The sequence below is a fragment of the Mercenaria mercenaria genome, chromosome 11, assembly GCF_021730395.1.
Source record: "Mercenaria mercenaria strain notata chromosome 11, MADL_Memer_1, whole genome shotgun sequence".
In the NCBI taxonomy this organism is placed as follows: Eukaryota; Metazoa; Mollusca; class Bivalvia; order Venerida; family Veneridae; genus Mercenaria; species Mercenaria mercenaria.
Genome location: NC_069371.1, coordinates 35,360,997 through 35,383,706, shown reverse-complemented (window position 1 = coordinate 35,383,706; position 22,710 = coordinate 35,360,997). Strand labels below are relative to the sequence as shown.

At 35.4% G+C, this 22,710-nt stretch overlaps 1 protein-coding gene across 3 annotated transcripts in view; it reads left to right on the top strand.

The window, feature by feature from the left end:
- LOC123530883 (ATP-dependent translocase ABCB1-like) overlaps positions 1–22,710 on the top strand; it is a 69,893-nt gene that overhangs the window by 7,924 nt on the left and 39,259 nt on the right. For all 3 annotated transcript variants that reach the window (XM_053517126.1, XM_053517125.1, XM_053517127.1), the window contains 9 exons: positions 3,851–4,080; positions 5,760–5,878; positions 6,551–6,722; positions 7,585–7,756; positions 8,145–8,269; positions 8,621–8,798; positions 9,119–9,232; positions 20,376–20,486; positions 21,968–22,093. In XM_053517126.1, the coding sequence (XP_053373101.1) occupies positions 3,851–4,080; positions 5,760–5,878; positions 6,551–6,722; positions 7,585–7,756; positions 8,145–8,269; positions 8,621–8,798; positions 9,119–9,232; positions 20,376–20,486; positions 21,968–22,093 (1,347 nt within the window). The remainder of the gene's footprint in view (positions 1–3,850; positions 4,081–5,759; positions 5,879–6,550; positions 6,723–7,584; positions 7,757–8,144; positions 8,270–8,620; positions 8,799–9,118; positions 9,233–20,375; positions 20,487–21,967; positions 22,094–22,710) is intronic.

Genomic DNA, 22,710 nt, shown 5'->3' with positions numbered 1-22,710 from the left:
TTTCCGCACGCAGCCATTAAGATTATACTAACCCAAAACGGCGGATAGAAAACAGGAAATAATAAGGCAGGCATAAGACTCTATGCCTCTTAAAATATTTCCATAATCCTAGCCTATCCTCATAGGGTTGTCTAGGAATACGGAACTTCCGTAATCCTAGAACCGGAGTAGAGTATGATAAATAACGGTAGGCTAAACTGTTTAAATCTGCGTACATCGTATATTTTACGTTTGAAAAAATGCTACATTCTACATATTAGGGCCCTTTTAGACGTTACAATGCAGATTAAAAATGAAATATAAAATAATGAATGTTGAAGGTAAAATGAGCATGTACACATCTAATATTTTGGACTACTCTTATTTTATAATATTTTTGATTTTTTTCAAAGGCTCTATTCAATAATTTAGCTGTTTGTGTATTCTAGTATTCTACTGTCAATTCTACTTTTAAATTTCTTGTACAGGCGCGCAGCTGCACATAATACTCGTAAAGAGGGGTAATGCAGTATAAATAGATAGGTAATGCCGGTTTGACGTATTAATCTTCAGATTCTATGCAAGGTAGCAGGGGTGGCAAAATCTGATTTTGTCTTCTTTGTCCTTTTTGTCAGTTGCTATTTTGTACTTGTCCGTATAGTAATTATATAGTAAATTCTAGTCAAATTAGACTGGTCCGTACAAGCTTTGGGATAACCTGGGCAATACGGACAATTGAATTTGCCACCCCTGGGTAGTCGAATGTATTTGATGATGATCATGAGCGAGCATTAAATTACATCGTCAAAGGTAGTTGTTCTTTGAAAGTCAACAGGTGTACGGCTCCAGTCGCATTCGGTTTAATAATATTACAAAACGCACATTTTTACAAATTGGTATCCAATCAATTGGACCTCATTCTATTAGTGTACCCTGAAAAACAAATTGTTTGTGCAACAAATACCACTCCAATTAACTGTATCCTGTCGATTTGCCATTTTGGGAATCGATAATAACTTATGTATTCCGTAAACCACATGACCGATTTTTGGTTTCACAACCTTTTCCATGTCGAATTAAATCTTAATTAAGAAAGAAATCAACTGTTGTTTGTAGCCACAGTTTTTCCTTATCAAATAGGATAGATCACCCTGACGTCACGCATCAACACCTGTTTATCTGGTGGTGGACAAAAAAAATAATTTTACATTGTTGGTGTATGGGATTTTAGATTTTTTATTTCTGAATAATTTCGTTCATTTTTAGATATTAAAAAATCAAGAAAACGATATTCATGTTTCGTTATTCAAATATCTTTTGAAAATGAATAACCGTTTTAAATGTCATATGATTTAAATAGCGCCATAGATGCCCTCAACTTTTAGGAAAACACCATGTTATTTTACACTAACAACATCTTTCCATAAATGGCATTTTTTCCCAATCTGAACAGTTGTCACGCAGAAATTTTCACACTTTTGAGCAAGTCTCAATGAAACTTACTCAGAATGTTACCCTTAATAAAACTTTTGATGAGTTCTTGATTGGGTCATCTTAGCTCTAAAACTAGGTCACCAGGTCAAATCAAAGGGAAAGCTTGTAAACACTCTAGAGGTCAAATGTTTGGCCCAATCTTAATGAAACTTGGTCAGAATGGAACCCTCAATAAAATCTTGGAAGAGGTTGACATTGGGTCATCTGGGGTCAAAATCTAGGTCACCAGTTCAAATTAAAGGAAAAGCTTGTTTACACTCCAGAGGTCACAATTTGGGCCCAATCTTAATGAAACTTGGCCAGTATGTTACCCTCAATAAAGTCTTTGACGAGTTTGATATCAGGTTATCTTGGGTCAAAACTAGGTCACCAGTTCAAATTAAAGGAAAAGCTTGTTAACACTGTAGAGGCCACATCTATGACTATATCTTCATGAAACTTGGTCAGAATGTTGATCTTAAAGATCGTAAGGTCCAATTTGTATCTATGTCATCTGGAATAAAAAAAAACTAGATAACCAGGTCAAATCACAGGAAAAGCTAATTTACACTAAAGAGGCCACATTTATGAAGATATCTTAATGAAACTTGGTCAGAATATTAATTTTGATGATCTTTATGTCAAGTGCAGATTTGGGTCAGGTGGGGTAAAAAACTCGGTCAATAGGTCAAATCAAAGGAGGAGCTTGTTGAGGCCACATTTATGACTGTATCTTCATGAAACTTGGTCGCAATGTTAATCTTGGTGATCTTTAGGTCAAGCTCGAACTTGGGTCATGTTGGGTCAAAAACTGGGTCACCGGGTCAAATCAAAGGAAAAGCTAGTTTACACTTTCGAGACCACATTTATGACCATATCTTAAGGAAACTTGGTCAGAATGTTAATTTTGATAATCTTTAGGTCAATAGCTCAGGTGAGCGATACAGGGCCTTCATGGCCCTTTTGTTTATATTTTCTCTGACTCGCTTAATAAATTTAAATTTATATGACAGTAACTCATATTCTCTATTTATTACATATTTGACGTTGCAGGAGTGTAATACAGCCATTAAATAAAAACGATACTACACTATTGTAATAAAGCTTTGACATTGACGTCATTTATAGTATAGGCGACGTCGGTCAGATTGACTTGTGTATATAGCAGAAGAAAGTCGAACATTTGGTGTTTCGACAAGAAAGGCTAACGTGTGATAAAAAGAATTCATCTTACATTTCATTTGTGACTATCCACGTTGAATTTATTAAACTCTTTGAATATAATTGATAAAATGTGGTGTTTCACATTTTATCATGCAATCTATCTTATATTTGGCTTGAGTGTCATCGTCCGTCAGACGAAGTCTCTTGCGCAAACCACAGGTTCCTATCTCAATATTTGACTTTCATCTAAGAATGTTACAAAAAACAGCTGAAATGCACCGCCCCATCAGTACTCTCAGTGCTTTGATTCGTTAAAGGTTTATTGTTGCCCTAGTATCATGACACAGACTATCGCAGGGATATAACCTCTATATATTTCAAATATGTGAACTATTTCGTCTCCAGCTGGGTGATGTTTTTGATATGTTTTTTTCTTTTTTTCGTTTTGAATATACCTTTTTATATGTAAACATACATTTTATTATTTCAGTACTGTTACGGACATCCTGTCGTAACGTTCACTTTTTTTTTTATTCCGACTTTCTGTTTCCAACTTACAATTATCCTTTTGCTGAGGTGCTTGCAATCAGTTTTAGTTAGCCGGCTGTCGTTTTGAAACGCTGAAGTTTACAGATTTTAACCTGCTGGACGCGATTGATTCTGCCTTTGCGACCGGTGTAGATCATGATCAGCCTACACATCCGTTCAGTCTGATCATAATCTGCACTGTTCGCCATTCAGTCAATATCTTTTTTGGTAAGCACCCATTTTAAGGCCAAAAAAAAAATCTTTGTTTTCCGGTAACATGCTCAAAAAAGTTAGGGTAGGTAGGCGGAATTTTTTTTTATTAAGTGAGACTTTTCGGGAAATAATTTTGTGTCAAAAAATGAATACAAAAAAGGGGGTTATGCCTTTAGGGCATCATTAAGTTGATTTCTAACATTACTGACCATGTTTAAAGCATAAAAAGTGCAGTTTTGCAACTTTTTATTAAAAAGTTGAAAAAAAATATTCTCCTAGGCCATAAAAAAAATTAGGGTCAGGCCAAAAATTTAGGGTAGGTCGGCATACCGGAAACAAATTTTTTTTACGCCAAACAGTTAATAGTACTGTCCAAATTGAATGATGGACAAGTTCATTATAAAAATTTAGCAGGATAAGGGTTAATTTAATCCAACTTACTATTGCGTCGGTTACTGTTCCGAAAAGATCAGAGTTTCAAATTTTATTTCAGTTTCGGTATTCTACAAAAAGAGACAAACTTTTTATGATATTAGGGACGATATGCGCAATGGGTCACGGGTCAGCATTCCCTCTCATGATAATCGTCTTTGGTGAGATGATTGATCTTTTCGTCACTTCCGGCAAGTTCGAGTATGTCGTGAACCAGCTCGTCGACCTTGGAACAATGGCTAAGCTAAACTTTACTTCCGCCCAAGTGATAGAGGACCCGGATTTACTACAGTAATATATTCTTTCTATTTACACTTCGGACTTGTTTCATAATTTTGGGAGAAAATAGCTTATACGGTAGAGTATCGGAACGGAATTCCGTGGTCCTGTGTTGAAGTCCCGGTCTGTCTGCACGTTTTACTCACTCTTTGACAATATTGTCCACTAGGTGAGAGGAGGTAATTGTTGTTGTTCCAGTTAATGAAGGGGGAAATTTAGGACCCTGAGAAACATCTCGATTTGGAGGTGTTCAAAAATGTCCGCAGTTCGGCATTCACGGTAGGAAATATACACAGAAAAACATTTGGTATCGTATCACAGGATGTAGGGCAAATTCCCCACGGACGAAATCCACCTGCTCAGCTGGACTAAAGTGGCAAAACTTCCCCCTGAATACTTTAATTTAGAAACATCAAAAGAAATCAGGGGAAAATAACATTCTTAGGTGATGATCATGTATTTTTAAATGGAATGAATTGAAAGTAATGTTATGTTTTAAAACAAATGAAAGGTGGCTTTAACTTGGTCATATTAAGCACGGGGTTAGGGTACTTCAATATCATAAAATGGGGTCATATATAACAATGATTATGAAATTTCAACTTAACATTTTATTGCACTGTTATAGCGAATGAACGGTCGGTTTCTCTATCATTTCATCATAAGATAACGTCATCTAGATTATCCCTGCTCAATTGTAAAACATTCAAGATTTCTTATTTTTCCCAGTGTTAGTCTTTACATGTTTAATCGAATAGTTGACGAAAGAATGGCATATCCAAGGATTGTGGTGGTTGACTATTGCTAATATTTTACCATTGTATATAAAGTTTGTCGTGCATGTTTATTTTATGGATTACTCTTCAAAAAGTCGTTCACTTCTACATCAGATATATGTATAACAGAGGTCATAAATGGGATATGTAAACAAGGAATTTATGGCCACTGAGATAGTTCAATAGACCATTGTAAATTAAACTGTTCGGGCTATAAACTGCACAAACTCCCACAATGTTACCCACAAATTCAAATCATTTATCCATAATATATTTTTTTCTGTCTAAGTTTTGGGTTTTGATCGCCCAATAGATTATTAATTACTGGGTTTGTTAGTGACCCTCCAAGGAAGTAATTGCGGGCCAGTATGATAAATGGGAATGTGTGTGTGGGGGGGGGGGGGGGGGGGGGGGGGGGAGGGGGCGGTTAGTCGACTCCCCATATCTATAATTGATTTCTTTTACTGACCTCTTATACTTATTTGAAGCCTTCAAAGAAATATAGGGGGTCACCATGTAACCACCTTTTACCCAACGAAAATGCTAGGCTCTTGTGGGAAAGTTTCATAGCTGGCGGCAAGACAATCAAGCGATAAAGCATATTTATTACCGTTCTCTTGGGTTTTTGAAAATGAGAATGTTTTCTTTTTCCATACTGCTTAATTTTTATGGAATACTTTTAATGGAATGTTTAATGTTTTTATAATGAATCGTCTGTCGATAATAAGAGCAAAGCAAGGTTATGTCCTGTAATATTTCTCTGCGTTTTGTATTATTTGTGTAAAATAGGGGAACTAATAAAAACTTTTTATCAGTTAAACAACTGTTTTTTTTTTCTAATAAATTAGTCAAACGTATACATGTTTAGTTCAGTAACATCACAAGCCACTTATAGCTAGTATCTGTCCTTTCTAGACCGCACATATCGTTCATACGGACAGACACGAACAACACAGTAGATACAACAGTCATACAAGACGCCATTAACAACGACCTTCTTGAAGTGATGCAAAGATATGCCATCTACTTCATAGGTAAGACACTCATTTCATTTATATCTTACCCAAAAATAATCAAGTATTTTTACTTCTTGCATTTGTCGTAATAGTGTTCAAGCACTTTTTCTTCTTGTGTGTTACATATTCCTGATTTATTTCAAGCTTTTTATGCCCCGAAGGCCGCACTGTCTGTCCGTGCGTCCGTCCGTGTAAATTCTTGTACGGAAACTCTGCCACCCATAAAGGGATTTTGAAATAACTTTGCATAAATGTTCACCATAATGAGGCGACGTGTCATGCGCAAGACTCAGACCCCTAACTCCAAGGTCAAGGTCACACTTGGAGGTCAAACGTTAAAACAGGGTCTGTTTCGTGTCCGGTCCATAACTCTGCCATCCATGAAGGGATTTTGAAATAACTTGGCAAAATTGTTTACCACAATGAGACAATGTGTCATGCGCAAGACCCAGACCCCCTAGATCCAAGGTCAAGGTCAGACTTAAAACTCAAAGGTTAACAGATGCATATTGAGTAAAATTTACATGTTTCGTATTGCATGCAACATTTCTAACAGATTTTGACGTTTTATTGCTTCAGATTTTTCAGGTTTATCATCCCTAATATTTCTAAGCCTTCAAAGATCTCTACTAAAAAATTATTTATTTCGAGAAATTGCCGCTCTTAGTGGAAATATAATATATTTTACAGCAATCGGTCTTGGTGTTATGGTGTTGGGTTATGGTCAGGTCATGTTTTGGATGACAGCCTCAGAAAGACAGACGCACAGAATACGTAAAAGTTTCTATAGAAACGTTATGAGACAAAATATTGGCTGGTTTGACACGCATGAATCTGGGGAGATGAATTCTAGATTGACAAGGTGAATTGTTTACTCATTTAAAAAAAAAGACATGAAAGCCAGACAGAAACACGTTACACATCAGAACACATTATGTATATTTGACAGATCTGTGTATCTCTATTATATGTGTGTCGCAAATTGTATTTTTAGATATCTATATGTATAAAAGACACTGAGACACATAACTGCTTGGAGCAATTCCTTAACATGCAGTGTGATGACAGTTGAAAATCAAAATTATTTTTAAAAAGCTCAAAGTGTAGACTGCTGTTTTTTTTTACTGACAATTCAACTTTTATGTATATTGTACCTGCATAAGGATTTCTTCTAATTATAGATTGGATAGATCATAGATAGACACGACTCATTTGCCAAGTTACTGGGGCCTTTATTTCATTAAATTATTTGAGCCGTGCCATCAGAAAACCAACATAGTGGCTTTGCGACCAGCAGTCTGATCAGGATCCATGCTGTTCGCTAACAGTTTCTCCAATTTCAATAGACTTTAAAAGCGAACAGCATGGATCCTGACCAGACTGCGCGGATGTTGGTTTTCTCATGGCGCGGCTCATTTCATTATTTTATTGTTGCAATCTGTATGTATGGTTTTAGTCAATATGGCACATCGTGGTTTCAATCAATTTACTTTTTGTCAAGTGATAAAATGAAATAACAAAAACCATTAATTTATCGATTTGATTTTATCCGATGCTATAGTGACAATTTAATATTCATGCTGGTATTAATAAATTGTGACTTAGTCCGTTTAATATATAGTGACATTTCAAAAGTTCAGACCAGCATTCTTTTTTCCTTTGATACATTGACATTTCCAAAGTCACGACAGTATCAATTAAATTCGTTTAAATCTCTGATACAGTGATATTTCAAAAATTCACGACGGCATTGGTGACAAGATCGGAACGTTTGTGCAGTGGTTTACAGCGTTTCTGATGGGGTTCACGATCGGGTTCGTGTATGGCTGGAAACTAACCCTGGTAGTTATTGCCATCAGCCCACTCCTCGCTGGGGCCGCTTTTGTCATGTCAAAGGTAAACACTTGTGCCTATTTCATGTACATCTGGGCCTAGAGTCAACGTTTAAGTGAATTGTATAATTAAACAGAAATAAATGACATAATCAAAAATTTAAGGCAATATCTTCATTGTTTTTTTTCTTTTTTTTTTTGTTTTTTGTTTGTTTTTTTTTTTTGGACTAAACATATTCATGTGTTCCTTTATTGTTTAAATGAGATGATTTTGTATGCTTGACAAGAAACTGTGAGGAAGCATGAAATCAGACTTAAAAAGTAATTTTTAGTTATAATTATAGGAACACCTATCTTCAATTTACAGAATGACTTGCTCTGAGTTTGTAAGTGTTATACATGCATTCAAACAGAAAAAAATGCCAAATCTATCAATTGACTCTGTATTACAGTTGGTGGGTATGGCGTCGGGGGCAGAACTTAAAGCGTACGCTAAAGCCGGCGCTATTGCTGAAGAGGTTATGGGTGCTATTCGCACGGTGGTGGCATTTGGAGGTGAAGAGAAAGAATGTGAAAGGTGACTTTATTAGTTATTAAATCTAGCTAGTGTGTGTGGTAACGGGAGGCTGAGAGATGCTGATGTAATACTGGTCAATGTTTTATATTACAATTATATATCCGTTCTGAATTCAGGTATTCATATTACGCCTAAAGACATAAGTGATCATTACGGTACATACGTTTTCATTCGATTTAAACAAATCGTAATATTTGAATTAAAGTTAGACGGACTGAAAAGTTAATGCATGATTCCTTATAGGCATGCAATTTGCCACTCCTTAGTTTGTACTATAGTTGGGCAAGCTTCAATTCAACTGAGAAAATTTCTTTCTTGCATCATGTAATAAAATGGCTGAATACATTTTAGATACAATGCTAATCTGATCGAAGCACGAGACCTAGGTATAAAGAAAGGCCTGGTGAATGGAATAACGCTGGGTATGGTATGGATGATCATGTTTCTCGCCTATGCTCTTGGGTTCTGGTACGGAGCTAAACTGTCTAGGGAAGAACCCGAAAACTACTCCATTGGAAATGTCATGATAGTGAGTTGTTATCGTTGTAGTTGTTGTTGTTATGTTACATCGTAAGTAAACGTATTGAAAACACTAGATGCAAATATATTCATCATGTTTTTACTGTTCATAATGTCGAACGAAAATCAGTATTTTTCCAAAAAGAAATCATCACCTGATAACCGTGAGTTGGAGCGCTGACTTGGCGGAAGTAGTACAGTGTTTTCAACCTGGAACGACTATACGTATTAGACCTTCCTGTTTCAACTAAATAATTATTTTTTAGCTTTTCCAGTTTGTTTCAGTTTTATTCATACATGTACATGCACTTAGATATTTTACATTTGCAGGTATTCTTTGCTGTTTTAATTGGTGCCTTCTCCCTTGGAAATGCTGCACCTCCGCTTCAGAGTTTGTCAGTGGCCAGAGGAGCAGCCTATATCGTGTACCAACTTATAGAACTGGTATAACTTCTTTACAAAGTAACAAACATTTTGTAAAGTATTGTTGTATTTATTTTACTGGTTGCAGGTAATTGGTAATTTAAAAAAGGTCTCAAATCAAAACCAAGCAACTATCGACCAATTTCTCTAACCTGTATTGCGTCCAAACTCCTTGAGCACATCGTGGTTTCAAATCTTATGTCCTTCTTTGACAAACACAATATTATCAGCCAGTTCCAGCATGGTTTTAGGTCGGGTCATAGTTGCGAAACTCAGCTTATTAATTTCACCCAGGAACTTTATAGTAATTTAGAACAAGGCCAACAAACTGACGTCATCGTAATGGATTTTTCTAAGGCATTTGACAAAGTCGACCATTTGAGGCTAATTTACAAGTTACAATCCCTAGGTGTTAGTCCCCAAATAACTAACTGGGTCAAATCCTTCCTCTCTAATCGTACTCAGAAGGTCGCAGTTGAAGGTCACCTGTCCAGCGAACTTCCGGTCCTGTCTGGAGTTCCACAGGGGTCTGTCCTTGGGCCTTGCCTTTTCCTTGTATACATTAACGACCTACCTGACTCAGTCAAATGTAAAACCCGTATGTTTGCAGATGACACCATCGTATACCTCACTGTCAAATCAAATAATGATAACATAGCCCTTCAAGAAGATCTCCATAAATTAGAAACATGGGAAAGAGTCTGGCAAATGGAATTTAACCCCGACAAATGTGAAGTCCTTAGAGTAAGTAGGAAGAGAAATCCCTTTATATACCCCTACAGGTTACACAATACAGAGTTAAAGTCCACCTCATCAGCTAAATACCTAGGAATAACTATCTCCAATGATTTGAACTGGTCATAACACATAGAAAACATAACTTCTAAGGCAACCTCTTCCCTTCGATTTATTCAGAGAAATGTCAAGACAGATAATATAAAGGTCAAAGAAGCTGCATACACCACCTATGTCCGCCTACAGCTAGAATACTGTTCAACTGTGTGGCATCCCTGGCAGAAAACCCTCACCCATAAACTTGAATGAGTCCAAAGGTCAGCAGCTAGGTATGTTATGAATGATTACAACTATACAAGCAGTGTAACTGAAATGTTGAAATCCTTAGAATGGAAAACTCTCCAGTACCGTAGATTAAACTGTTCATTACTTTTGTTTTACAAAGTAAGGACCCAGACCGTTGCTATTGACCAAGGTTACTTGACCCCCATTAGAAATCTTAACTACTTTGCTAACTCTTATTTCCCTAGAACCATCCGTCTCTGGAACTCCCTCCCCACATCAGTCAAAGCTAGCCCCAGCCTCAGTATCTTTACAGAGAGGCTGGCGGCAGTCACTATGTAATTCTTCCATTCTGCCCTATTTTAACTGTAGCATACTGCCCTTTTATCTTTTACTTTTAATACTGTAATATACTAAATTTCTTTAACAACTGTTTCTCTGACAGCGCCGACCAGTCATAATCGGAAATCGATTGTTGGTTGTACCGATGTAGATGTAGATGTAGATGTTGATAGGTATCTAGAAAAATAGGTCTGCTTGTGATTTTAGAATTCCTCAAATATGTGCCTGTGTGCGTGCATGTGTGTGCGTGTAGCTTTTTAGTTGGCCAGAAATATCAGTTAGAGTAATGTTACTTCCCTTGCACAGACTTTCTCCATTTGCAAGGGAGCAGAACTGGAAGAACGTTTGTTTGAATTATCAGATCTTTCAGCTTAAATATAAATTTGTATCTAACCAAAACAGAAAGATGTTCATTTCGGTATAGATCTATATTGTTTTAAATTCCACCTACTTTCTGAAATGAGAATTTCATAGAAATAATTTGAGCAGCATGATTTTGTTAGGAATATTAAGGTATTAGGCCCCTAATAGTAATGTTAAAAAAATGGCATTTGCTTGGTATATTCTTACAGTCGACCGTGCTTCGCACTTTGTTGCATTCTATACATAGAGCGTGACGTCACACGTTCCGTCTGACCTCTATACGAATGTTTCTCATTGCAGAGTTGGTGCAACCGTTCTGCGCCTGCGCGGAATTATTATCCATTGGAGCGCACGGCAAAATTACTCATTTTTTTGCATGTCCGCACGCATTTAGAGTATCAAATGCATAATATACTGACTAGAGGTTAGGGTTAGTATCACCATGGTTACAAAATATATACATTTAAGATATTTTCTTTCAAATTTAGTTAATCCGGTATATACCGGAGTCTGTAATATATCACAGGTGCACCAACTCTGTATTTAGTCACAGCCCCTCTATACTAGGAACTGATAACTAGCCGATTTTGGATAATTGTACATACACTAAAACATAGTCCTGCGGAGGACGGTAAATTTTCAGAATCTACTTATTTTTTGCATGTTATTACAAGAAATGTGCGTAATTGTGATTACTTAAACTTTTTAAACCGTTATCGTTCTCTAACTCGTGTCATAGAATTATTTTTTGACAAAAAGGAAAATCTACTTTCACTTTCCTATACTGTAGTATTGCAACACAATTATGGTATATTAAATATGGATCAGGAGACTTAGATATCAAAAGATCAATGTCCTAAACGTCTAAATGATGCACAAATAGAGTGCTTAAGTCATGTCATCAAGAAGGCCTGATATACCAGCTGGCACCCCATGTCAATGTACATGTACATGTATATCATATTCTGTTCAAAGTGTTAATAACCAAACACTTACTCTAAGTGTACATATTGCAATTTTGATAGTCTAGTCCTTCCCTTGTTGCACCACTGACAGTTAGACCAAAGAGAGAATAATTTCTCTGCTATTACTAACTGGAAATGCAAAAAAGTACTTGTTTGTATATGAATCATGGACAATGTAATACTGACATGATTTCAGTTTTCAACACCATTATCATGAGTGAAAAACAACCACCTTTGTAAATTCCAGTTTTATTCAGTTTCACAGACAACTTCAATACAATATAATTATTAATGGAAGTATTTGTTGGTCAATAGTAAATAAAGGGCTAAGTCATGAATACTGACTGGCAATCCATTCAAAAAGTGGTATATAACATGACTTTAGACATTAATATTAACTATTATTCTCAAATATTAGACATGTCATAAAACACAAACTATGGACCAGATATTTATGTAAGAAGTCATGCAATATTACTTATGATTAATAATATTATTTCTGGTACACACATTAAAGTATTTTATCAGATCAGTAAAAGGTAAAAGGATAATACACTCATAACTTAAATGAAAATAATAACTAGAATGTTAACAATGTGTATATATATATACAGTCAATAAAAGATGTTTAAAATGTTTCTAGATTCTGTTCAATGTTTTAATTTGATAGTATTTCACACAAAAATTCTATTTCCCAGGCTAGTTGTAAAATATTTGGTTCATTCTTCTCTCAGAAAGTAGGTTTAATTTCCAATATTTGACCAAAAATTCTCTCCATCTCTTTTACATGTTCCAACCAAATTTTTTAGTAAATATCATGTCAACCATACCATTTAAAACACAAAGCAATATGTTTAAATCAAGTCCCTTTCTTCTGAAATGGATTTTATTCATAATTCATTCTGATACAAAAATAACAATGTGACTTAGTTTCAAAAGATTCCATTATTTCTATCTCTACAACTTCCTGACAGCTCATGCAGCAGATTGAGAGAAATATACAAGGATTATGTATAGTGACCTTTACAAATATGTAATGTAATATACTGTTACTAGTATCTTGGTCTGCAGTATTCATCTAAAGTCAACTTTTACTAAATAAAACAAAAATGTCCTAGTTTGTATTACCTATTGACCTGCAGTTATAAAACATGGGACATGCCTGTTTCTCAGTTGAACAAATCTAAATGTTACATTAGTATATACCTAAGGCTACCGTTTCATGTATCTAAACTGTAACATTATATCAAAGTTAATAGGATATTGTGCTCAACAACAAAATTTATAACAATAAATTAAAGCATCAATCTCTTACGTTTTCCATGGTAAAATGCTTGAAACACTTTCTAAATGTGCTGTGTTATGAAAAATATTATAAGATCAAATGTACATACATGAAGAATTGAAGATTTATGTGTTAAAATTTGGAAGTGTAATTTGACATAATTGGAGGTAATAAGGTGGACAAGTGCCAGGTCAAGATTCGAACCTGATACCTCCCCATGACATTGTACTTCTATGTCTGGGGTGCTCTAACCAACTGAGCTACCTGTCACCGACTGTCCTCACTGAGAAATAAATTCTGAGATTTTTTACAATTTTGAAGCAAGCTGAGATATCTTTATTGAATATGATTTTTTCTATTCCGATATCATATAAACTCATACTAATTATAAACTGTTTATTTAAGAAAAAATATCAATTAACAAAACAAGAATACAATACAAGAAAACAAAGTGTGCATCTGGTAATTAGCCTTTTAGGTCTGGTATTTAGCCTTTTAGGTCTGGACCATTTTTGATAATATAAGATCAAATGTACATACATGAAGAATTGAAGATTTATGTGTTAAAATTTGGAAGTGTAATTTGACATAATTGGAGGTAATAAGGTGGACAAGTGCCAGGTCAAGATTCGAACCTGATACCTCCCCATGACAGTGTACTTCTATGTCTGGGGTGCTCTAACCAACTGAGCTACCTGTCACCGACTGTCCTCACTGAGAAATAAATTCTGAGATTTTTTACAATTTTGAAGCAAGCTGAGATATCTTTATTGAATATGATTTTTACTATTCCGATATCATATAAACTCATACTAATTATCAACTGTTTATTTAAGAAAAAATATCAATTAACAAAACAAGAATACAATACAAGAAAACAAAGTGTGCATCTGGTAATTAGCCTTTTAGGTCTGGTATTTAGCCTTTTAGGTCTGGACCATTTTTGATATTATAAGATCAAATGTACATACATGAAGAATTGAAGATTTATGTGTTAAAATTTGGAAGTGTAATTTGACGTAATTGGAGGTAATAAGGTGGACAAGTGCCAGGTCAAGATTCGAACCTGATACCTCCCCATGACATTGTACTTCTATGTCTGGGGTGCTCTAACCAACTGAGCTACCTGTCACCGACTGTCCTCACTGAGAAATAAATTCTGAGATTTTTTACAATTTTGAAGCAAGCTGAGAAATCTTTATTGAATATGATTTTTACTATTCCGATATCATATAAACTCATACTAATTATGTCTCCCCCAGGAGACATATTGTTTTTGCCCTGTCCGTCCGTCCGTCTGTCTGTCCGTCCGTCCGTACGTCACACTTCATTTCCGAGCAATAACTGGAGAACCATTTGACCTAGAACCTTCAAACTTCATAGGGTTGTAGGGCTGCTGTAGTAGACGACCCCTATTGATTTTGGGGTCACTCCGTCAAAGGTCAAGGTCACAGGGGCCTGAACATTGAAAACCATTTCCGATCAATAACTAGAGAACCACTTGACCCAGAATGTTGAAACTTCGTAGGATGATTGGCCATGAAGAGTAGATGACCCCTATTGATTTTGGGGTCACTCCATCAAAGGTCAAGGTCACAGGGGCCTGAACATTGAAAACCATTTCCGATCAATAACTAGAGAACCACTTGACCCAGAATGTTGAAACTTCATAGGATGATTGGTCATGAAGAGTAGATGACCCCTATTGATTTTGGAGTCACTCCGTCAAAGGTCAAGGTCACAGGGGCCTGAACATTGAAAACCATTTCCGATCAATAACTAGAGAACCACTTGACCCAGAATGTTGAAACTTCATAGGATGATTGGTAATGAAGAGTAGATGACCCCTATTGATTTTGGGGTCACTCCATCAAAGGTCAAGGTCACAGGGGCCTGAACATGGAAAATCATTTCCGATCAATAACTAGAGAACCACTTAACCCAGAATGTTGAAACTTCATAGGATGATTGTACATGCAAAGTAGATGACCCCTATTGATTTTGGGGTCACTCCATTAAAGGTCAAGGTCACAGGGGCCTGAACATTGAAAACCATTTCCGGTCAGTAACTTGAGAACCACTTGACCCAGAATGTTGAAACTTAATAGGATGATTGCTCATGCAGAGTAGATGATCCCTAACAATTTTGGGGTCACTCTGTGAAAGGTCAAGGTCACAGGGGCCTGAACATTGAAAACCATTTCCGGTCAGTAACTTGAGAACCACTTGACCCAGAATGATGAAACTTCATAGGATGATTGGTCATGCAGAGTAGATAACCCCTAACAATTTTAGGGTGACTCTGTTAAAGGTCAAGGCCACAGGGGCCTGAACATGGAAAACCATTTCCAATCAATAACTTGAGAACCTCTTGACCCAGAATGTTGAAACTTCATAGGATGATTGTTCATGCAGAGTAAATGACCCCTAATGTTTTTGGGGTCACTCCGTTAAAGGTCAAGGTCACAGAGGCCTGAACATTGATAACCAGTTCATATCAATAACTTGAGAACCACTTGACCCAGAATTTTGAAACTTCATAGGATGATTGAACATGCAGAGTAGATGACCCCTATTGATTTTGGGGTCAGTGTATTAAAGGTCAAGGTCACAGTGGCCTGTTCATGTAAAATCATTTTTTTGGAAATAACTTGAGAACCACTTGACCTACAATGTTGAAACTTAATTGGATGATTGGACATGCAGAGTAGATGACCCCTACTTATTTTGAGGTCACTTGATCAAAGGTCAAGGTCACAGGAGCCTGAACAGTGACTTGAGAACCACTAGGCCAAGAGTGTTGAAATTTAGCGGGATGACTGGACATGCCAAGTAGATGATCCCTATTGCAGCCAACCATCAGTGTCTCTTTGACTTTCGCTCCTGACCCCTATTAACTTCTTGCCTATAGGACTTTGCATTGGGGGAGACATGCCCTTTTTTACAAAAGCATTTTCTAGTTATCAGCTGTTTATTTAAGAAAAAATATCAATTAACAAAACAAGAATACAATACAAGAAAACAAAGTGTGCATCTGGTAATTAGCCTTTTAGGTCTGGTATTTAGCCTTTTAGGTCTGGACCATTTTTGACTAGACTGTACATTTAGCCTTACTGGACTACATCAAACTGATGCTTTGTTAATTAGTCCTGCAAAAAATAAAAAAAAAATGTATGACTGACATTATTTCAATTTATAGTTACACTGAATTTGAAAATGGTGCGTTCAATAATTTTGTATGTTTAATGAAATGATGTACATGTACAGCTCAGTAGGTAGCGCGTAGATCAACGGATCGAGAGTTCGATCCTCGGGCGGGGCTTATGTTCTTTGCGACTATTTGATAAACAATATTTGTGTCTGAAATAATTAGTCCTCCACCTCTGATTCATGTGGGGAATTTTGCAGTTACTTGTGGAGAACAGATTTGTACTGGTACAGAAATCAGAAACACTGGTTAGGTTAACTGCCCGCCGTAACATGACTGAAATACTGTTGAAAAACGGCGTTAAACCCAAAACAAACAAACAAAAAACTGTACAGAAATATACATGTACAATTTTGCAGGTAAACAAGCTAAACGATGCCGTTTTTCATGTATGAATCGATTTGAACAACTGCAGATAACTTAAATTCATCATTTCAAATGATACTAGAATGCATACACTAGAATTAATCATACTCTGGAAACAACAATTGTGAATATTCAACTAAAAATGCAAAGCACACTTTCACTTCCTTGTTTACGACTCCATGTTGAAAATAGTTCTTACCCATAATGCCCCGAGCGAAAGTACACAGGTCAGTGCGACAGTATGAAAGCGCTACCGTAGTGTACACAATGACTTTGTTGCAATTTTTTAAAAACTGTGACCGTGCCGTTTTTATAAATTTTGTGTAATTTATGGTATTTCCTCAAGCTCAAGTAGAGACAAATTTCAAAGTCGCGGCCTTTATCCAAAACGTTTGCAGAGAACTCATTATACCATTATTTTTTATGAAAGAATCATCAACCTATTGGTAAACAATTGTAAAACTAAAAAATATAAGTGTCAGTATCATTTTTTCTAGGGTGCCTCAAGTAAATGGATTTATTGAGACAGAATTATATCTCCAACATTGAAAAATTAAGGTTGAATCCTGCGTGTCTGTTTTGAATTTTGCTCACTTCATTCAAAAATAACTGTGGGGCAGAAGTAAAACTTACCTACATTTCTTCCACAATATGTAATCTAAAGAATGAAGGCAAAATAGAGAACTTTTACCGCATGTAACTCAGTATTTTTAAAGTGGTGTCTAACTCTACCCCTTCTATTTCAGAGGTAAATTCACTTTGAACAGCAAGAAATTGCTTATCAAATGAATATTTTCCATTTTTGTACAATAAATCGATAACAAGTCTTGAAAGAAGTAAAAACTTACTAGAAAAAAAGAAAAATAAAGAAAAAAAATTTGGTCCCAATGGGGCTTGAACCTACGCACCCCCTGAAAATTGCAGTCAAAGTAGGTTTATTGTAGAAATTGAATACTCTTCAAAAAGGAGATACTCTGTTATGGGCCTAATACCTTAAGAATGTTTTTCGGCGACGCCGTCTAAATTCATTTTCGTTACCCATGCCACGTGACTTCAGTTTGCAAATCAAACTACTTGATAACGCATTATAGATAATTTATCAAAATGGAAGATTTATGCAACACTCTGCCTGATTGGACGAGAGTGTCAATTTCTTTCACTCTGTTGATTGTGCTACGCTGAGTGAAATGTAGACAAAGCGTTTATCCTAAACGATGCTGTTCACAGTTTTAAAGCTAACTTTGGCTCAGTATATTTAGCAAGAATATTGATATATCTCAAAATGATAAGTAAGTTTAATAAATATGATAAAAACCTGTTCAAATACCAACATATATCAAATTAAAGAAACAGCTGAATACGGTCTGCGTATCACATGAATAAGGGTGTGATAAGAGTCTTTTATGTAGAGAAGTGCTTTTTAAAAGATTTTCCTTGTTACAATTGTCGTCTGTATATGAAAAGGTTTCTTGCTTTTGTGACTTATTCAGATTGCATATTAAAATGAGTACTTGTTTGCTCTGATATATTTGTTATAAATTATTTAACTGATTTATTATATATGAATATTTTTCTTTATGCAAATATTGAACTCAGTTGAAATCTGTTTTATTATATATATGCTATATAATGACTGAATCTCATTACACTGAAATGAAGGTACGCTGCATACAGTTTATCTATGTGATATGACTACAGTCAAACTTTGCTTATGAAACAGAAATATTGAAATAATTACAATTGTATGTTTTGCTTGATCTTCACATTTTTATAGGTGTGATGTCATTGTCCAAAGATTCATGAATAGCGAATATGCTATTTGTTAAAGCGAGATCAGTTGGCCTATTTTAGAAATAAATAAAAATAAGAAATAAAAAAATCCTTTAATTGATTTTTTCTCATGTATTCTAATCAAACTTGATGTGTAGCATCTTTATTAGGCCCGCAGCCAACTTTGTTCAGCTGGGACATTTGACCCCTTTTAGGGGCTGCTAGAGGTAAAACTAGAAATGCCTTTATACAGCGTCTCATGAACAGCTTGGTGGATCTTTGTCATACTTGGTCTGGAGCATCGTTATAAGGTCCTCTTCCAAATTTATTTATATAGGAACTTGGGCCCTATTAGGGACCACTATAGCTAAAAGTAGATATGCCTTTCTTCGCATTAACCACTAAAATGAAATGGATTTTTATCAAACTCGATGTGTAACAATATCGTAAGGTCTCCTGCTATTTTGTTACAAATGGGGATAGGGACCAATTTAGCTAAAATATAAACACGTTTAATGACCTCTTCTCATGAACCGCTTCATGAATCTTCATCAAACTACTGCTGTAATTATTTGTCTAAGGATAAACGAAACAAAATTGCAACCCTACGAAACCTTTGCGAAAAATTAAAAGAGAACCATTTAAATTGTTAAAGTGCGGTGTTTAGTTTTGCAATTTGAAAAATGTTAGATGAAAGATGAATGTTAGATGAAAAAGTCATAAACTTCTTTCCTTATTACCATTTGCCGACCATCATTTTTAAAGATATTTCTTGTTTAATGATAATTGAGGTAAATGGTGTCTTCTATACAATCCTAGTTTAATTCAAAGTTGGTGCATATATAAATATATATTCTGTAATTGTTGATTTCGATATTGAAAATGAACAAATCATCTGCAGTTGTAGATATTAAAATGTTACCACAGGAACTTGTAGTCCTATAGATAAACCAGAACATGTGCAATGAAGGTAAAATTGCGCATGTTATGGCTTATTTTTAGGACTAAGGAACTTGATATTAAATCAGAAAATAAAATAGAACTTAATATATCTTACTAAAAATAATCCCCTCTATTCAAAAAGCAAAGCGGGGTGTGGGGTAGTCATTTTTCATAAGATATGTGGTTGAATTTTATTTCCTGATTGTAAAGTTCCTGACATATAACTACGTAACTTAAAATATAGAAAAATGCATGCAGTACAACCACCCTATTTTTTGACTCTATATATATGACATATAACTACGTAACTTAAAATATAGAAAAATGCATGCAGTACAACCACCCTATTTTGCACCGCGCTGACATATATCGTACTATGTCAATCACTGTAACTCAACCTACCAATATAAAGCCAGTAAAAGCAGCAACAAATCTGTCGTTGGAAAAATACCATATTTTCTCCAACTAGATTTTCCTATTTTTAAGTAGGAGAAAATTTGGTATTTTTCAAACAAGAGATTTTTCAACTTTTATATAGGTAGGTTGAAATACAGTTCATGACATGATATGATGTCTGTTGGCACACATGCACTTTGCGATGCAGGCACCTAGCCCAAAAATCTAGCACCTTGAACAACTATTACAGACAAAAATGGGCGAACTAGTACAAATGAATTTACAAGACATTCTCTGTAATAATTTTTAAACCCTCTTTGATATTTAGATCCATGTTTTTTTTTTTATATTATCTGCAAATATGATTGCTACATATTTCAGTCAAAGGGGAACAACTAGATTTATTAAAAATCCTTGTCTGGATCATTAAATAATGAACAATTATCAGCAGGCCTCAGATCTTAGGGTACATTATCTTTAAAGTTTTGATAAAATATTATTTCCTTGTAGGAGCCACCCATTGACAGCTCCTCGACAAAAGGTGAGAAGTTACAGAACTTCCAGGGAAGCATTAAGATACAGGATGTGCATTTCAACTATCCATCAAGACCAGACACTAAGGTTAGTTTTGGATTACTTTTCTTAGTTTTTATGGGTGAAGAGTACTCAAGGTCAGATACTAAAGTTGGTTTTGGATTAATTTTCTTAGTTTTTTTCTGGGTGTTGAGTACTCAAGAACAGATACTAAAGTTGGTTTTGGATTAATTTTCTTAGTTTTTTTCTGGGTGTTGAGTACTCAAGAACAGATACTAAAGTTGGTTTTGGATTAATTTTCTTAGTTTTTTTCTGGGTGTTAGTTTTTATGGGTGAAGAGTACTCAAGGTCAGATACTAAAGTTGGTTTTGGATTAATTTTCTTAGTTTTTTTCTGGGAGTTGAGTACTCAAGAACAGATACTAAAGTTGGTTTTGGATTAATTTTCTTAGTTTTTTCTGGTGTTGAGTACTCAAGAACAGATACTAAAGTTGGTTTTGGATTAATTTTCTTAGTTTTTTCTGGGTGTTGAGTACTCAAGAACAGATACTAAAGTTGGTTTTGGATTAATTTTCTTAGTTTTTTTTCTGGGTGTTGAGTACTCAAGAACAGATACTAAAGTTGGTTTTGGATTAATTTTCTTAGTTTTTTTCTGGGTGTTGAGTACTCAAGAACAGATACTAAGGTTGGTTTTGGATTAATTTTCTTAGTTTTTCTGTGTGTTGAGTACTCAAGACCAGATACTAAGGTTGGTTTTGGATTACTTTTCTTAGTTTTTATGGGTGAAGAGTACTCAAGACAAGATACTAAGGTTGGTTTTGGATTACTTTTCTTAGTTTTTATGGGTGAAGAGTACTCAGGGCCAGATACTAAGGTTGGTTTTGGATTACTTTTCGTATTTGCCTATTTTTGTTCTGCGCTCCAATTGATAATCACATGCGTAGAAGACTGCTCCAGGTCTGCAATGAGCAACATCGTACTTAAAGGTTGGTTTGGGATTACTTTTCTTAGTTTCTATGAATGGAGAGTACTCGAGACCAGATAGTAAGGTTTGTTTAGGATTACTTTTCGTATTTGCATATTTTTTTTGTTGTGCGCTCCAATTGATAATCACTTCCAGACATGCGCAGAAGACCACTCCAGGTCTACAATGAGCAACATCGCGTACTCTGTTTCCATAATGTCTGTATCCTCGTACATCGTAAATGCTTAGAGCTCAAGCCGCAGCAGCAACAATTTTTTTATCTTAAAGAAATAATTGCTTATACACCTTTATTCGTAAGTATGTATATGTATATGTACAAGGATAAATCTTCAGGACCGCATACTTAAACGAAATGTGCTTCTTTAAGAAATTAGGAATTCTGACTGACTGTCCAAAACTTGCAGATATTTTCATCACATATTTAAGTTGAATAGCAGAAAAACCCTAAAAACTGATTGAGCTAAATGAAGTAATCATAAGTGGAAAAGTAAAAACAAAATTGAATTATTTATAATAGATCTTATCTTTTTTTTCTTACAGTTTACAAATCATTTGTCAGAAAGCAGTTCTTGTTTTAATTTCAGATATTACATGGAGTCAACCTTGAGATAAGCCGAGGTCAGACGGTGGCCCTGGTAGGGGCTAGTGGATGTGGCAAATCTACTATTGTACAACTTATACAGAGGTTCTATGATCCTGATTCTGGAGAGGTAACGTTTCATATAAAAGTGACTGTGTTTTTGTATTTTAAAAGCATATTTATAGTTGTCACTGGTAACCCATATGGGCAATAACTCCAAAGTGTAATTTTAGTCACAAGATTGTGCAAAATACAGAAGACATTCCAATTCAAGACGTTTTTTTGGTTCTTTAGCATGCCAGTTGTACAGCACTAATACATCTGACTCATAACCCGATGCAAGTCATTTTTGGTGGGAGAATTTGATTTGGACTCATAATGCCTGGTTTTGTAGTCAGACATGCCACAGGACCACTGTGTCTGCTCTGATTTCATAAAATTATAATCAAGCAGGGCTTGACAAATCTACTAATACTAATACAAGTAGAAATTGGCTCTGGGTAATTGAAACTTGCTGTAGCACTAGTCTTGCAGGACAAGTGAGATATTTTATCAAAAAATATAATACTTGTACTATGAAAAGTGGGAAAAGTGGAATGAACAATCGACACAGGATGATTTTAAGATCTGTTTACTGAAAAATGGCCCAAGTGGCCCGGCAGGAGATATGGCATTGGAATTATGTCTCCCCCAGGAGACATATTGTTTTTGCCCTGTCCGTCCGTCCTTCCGTCCTTCCGTCCGTCC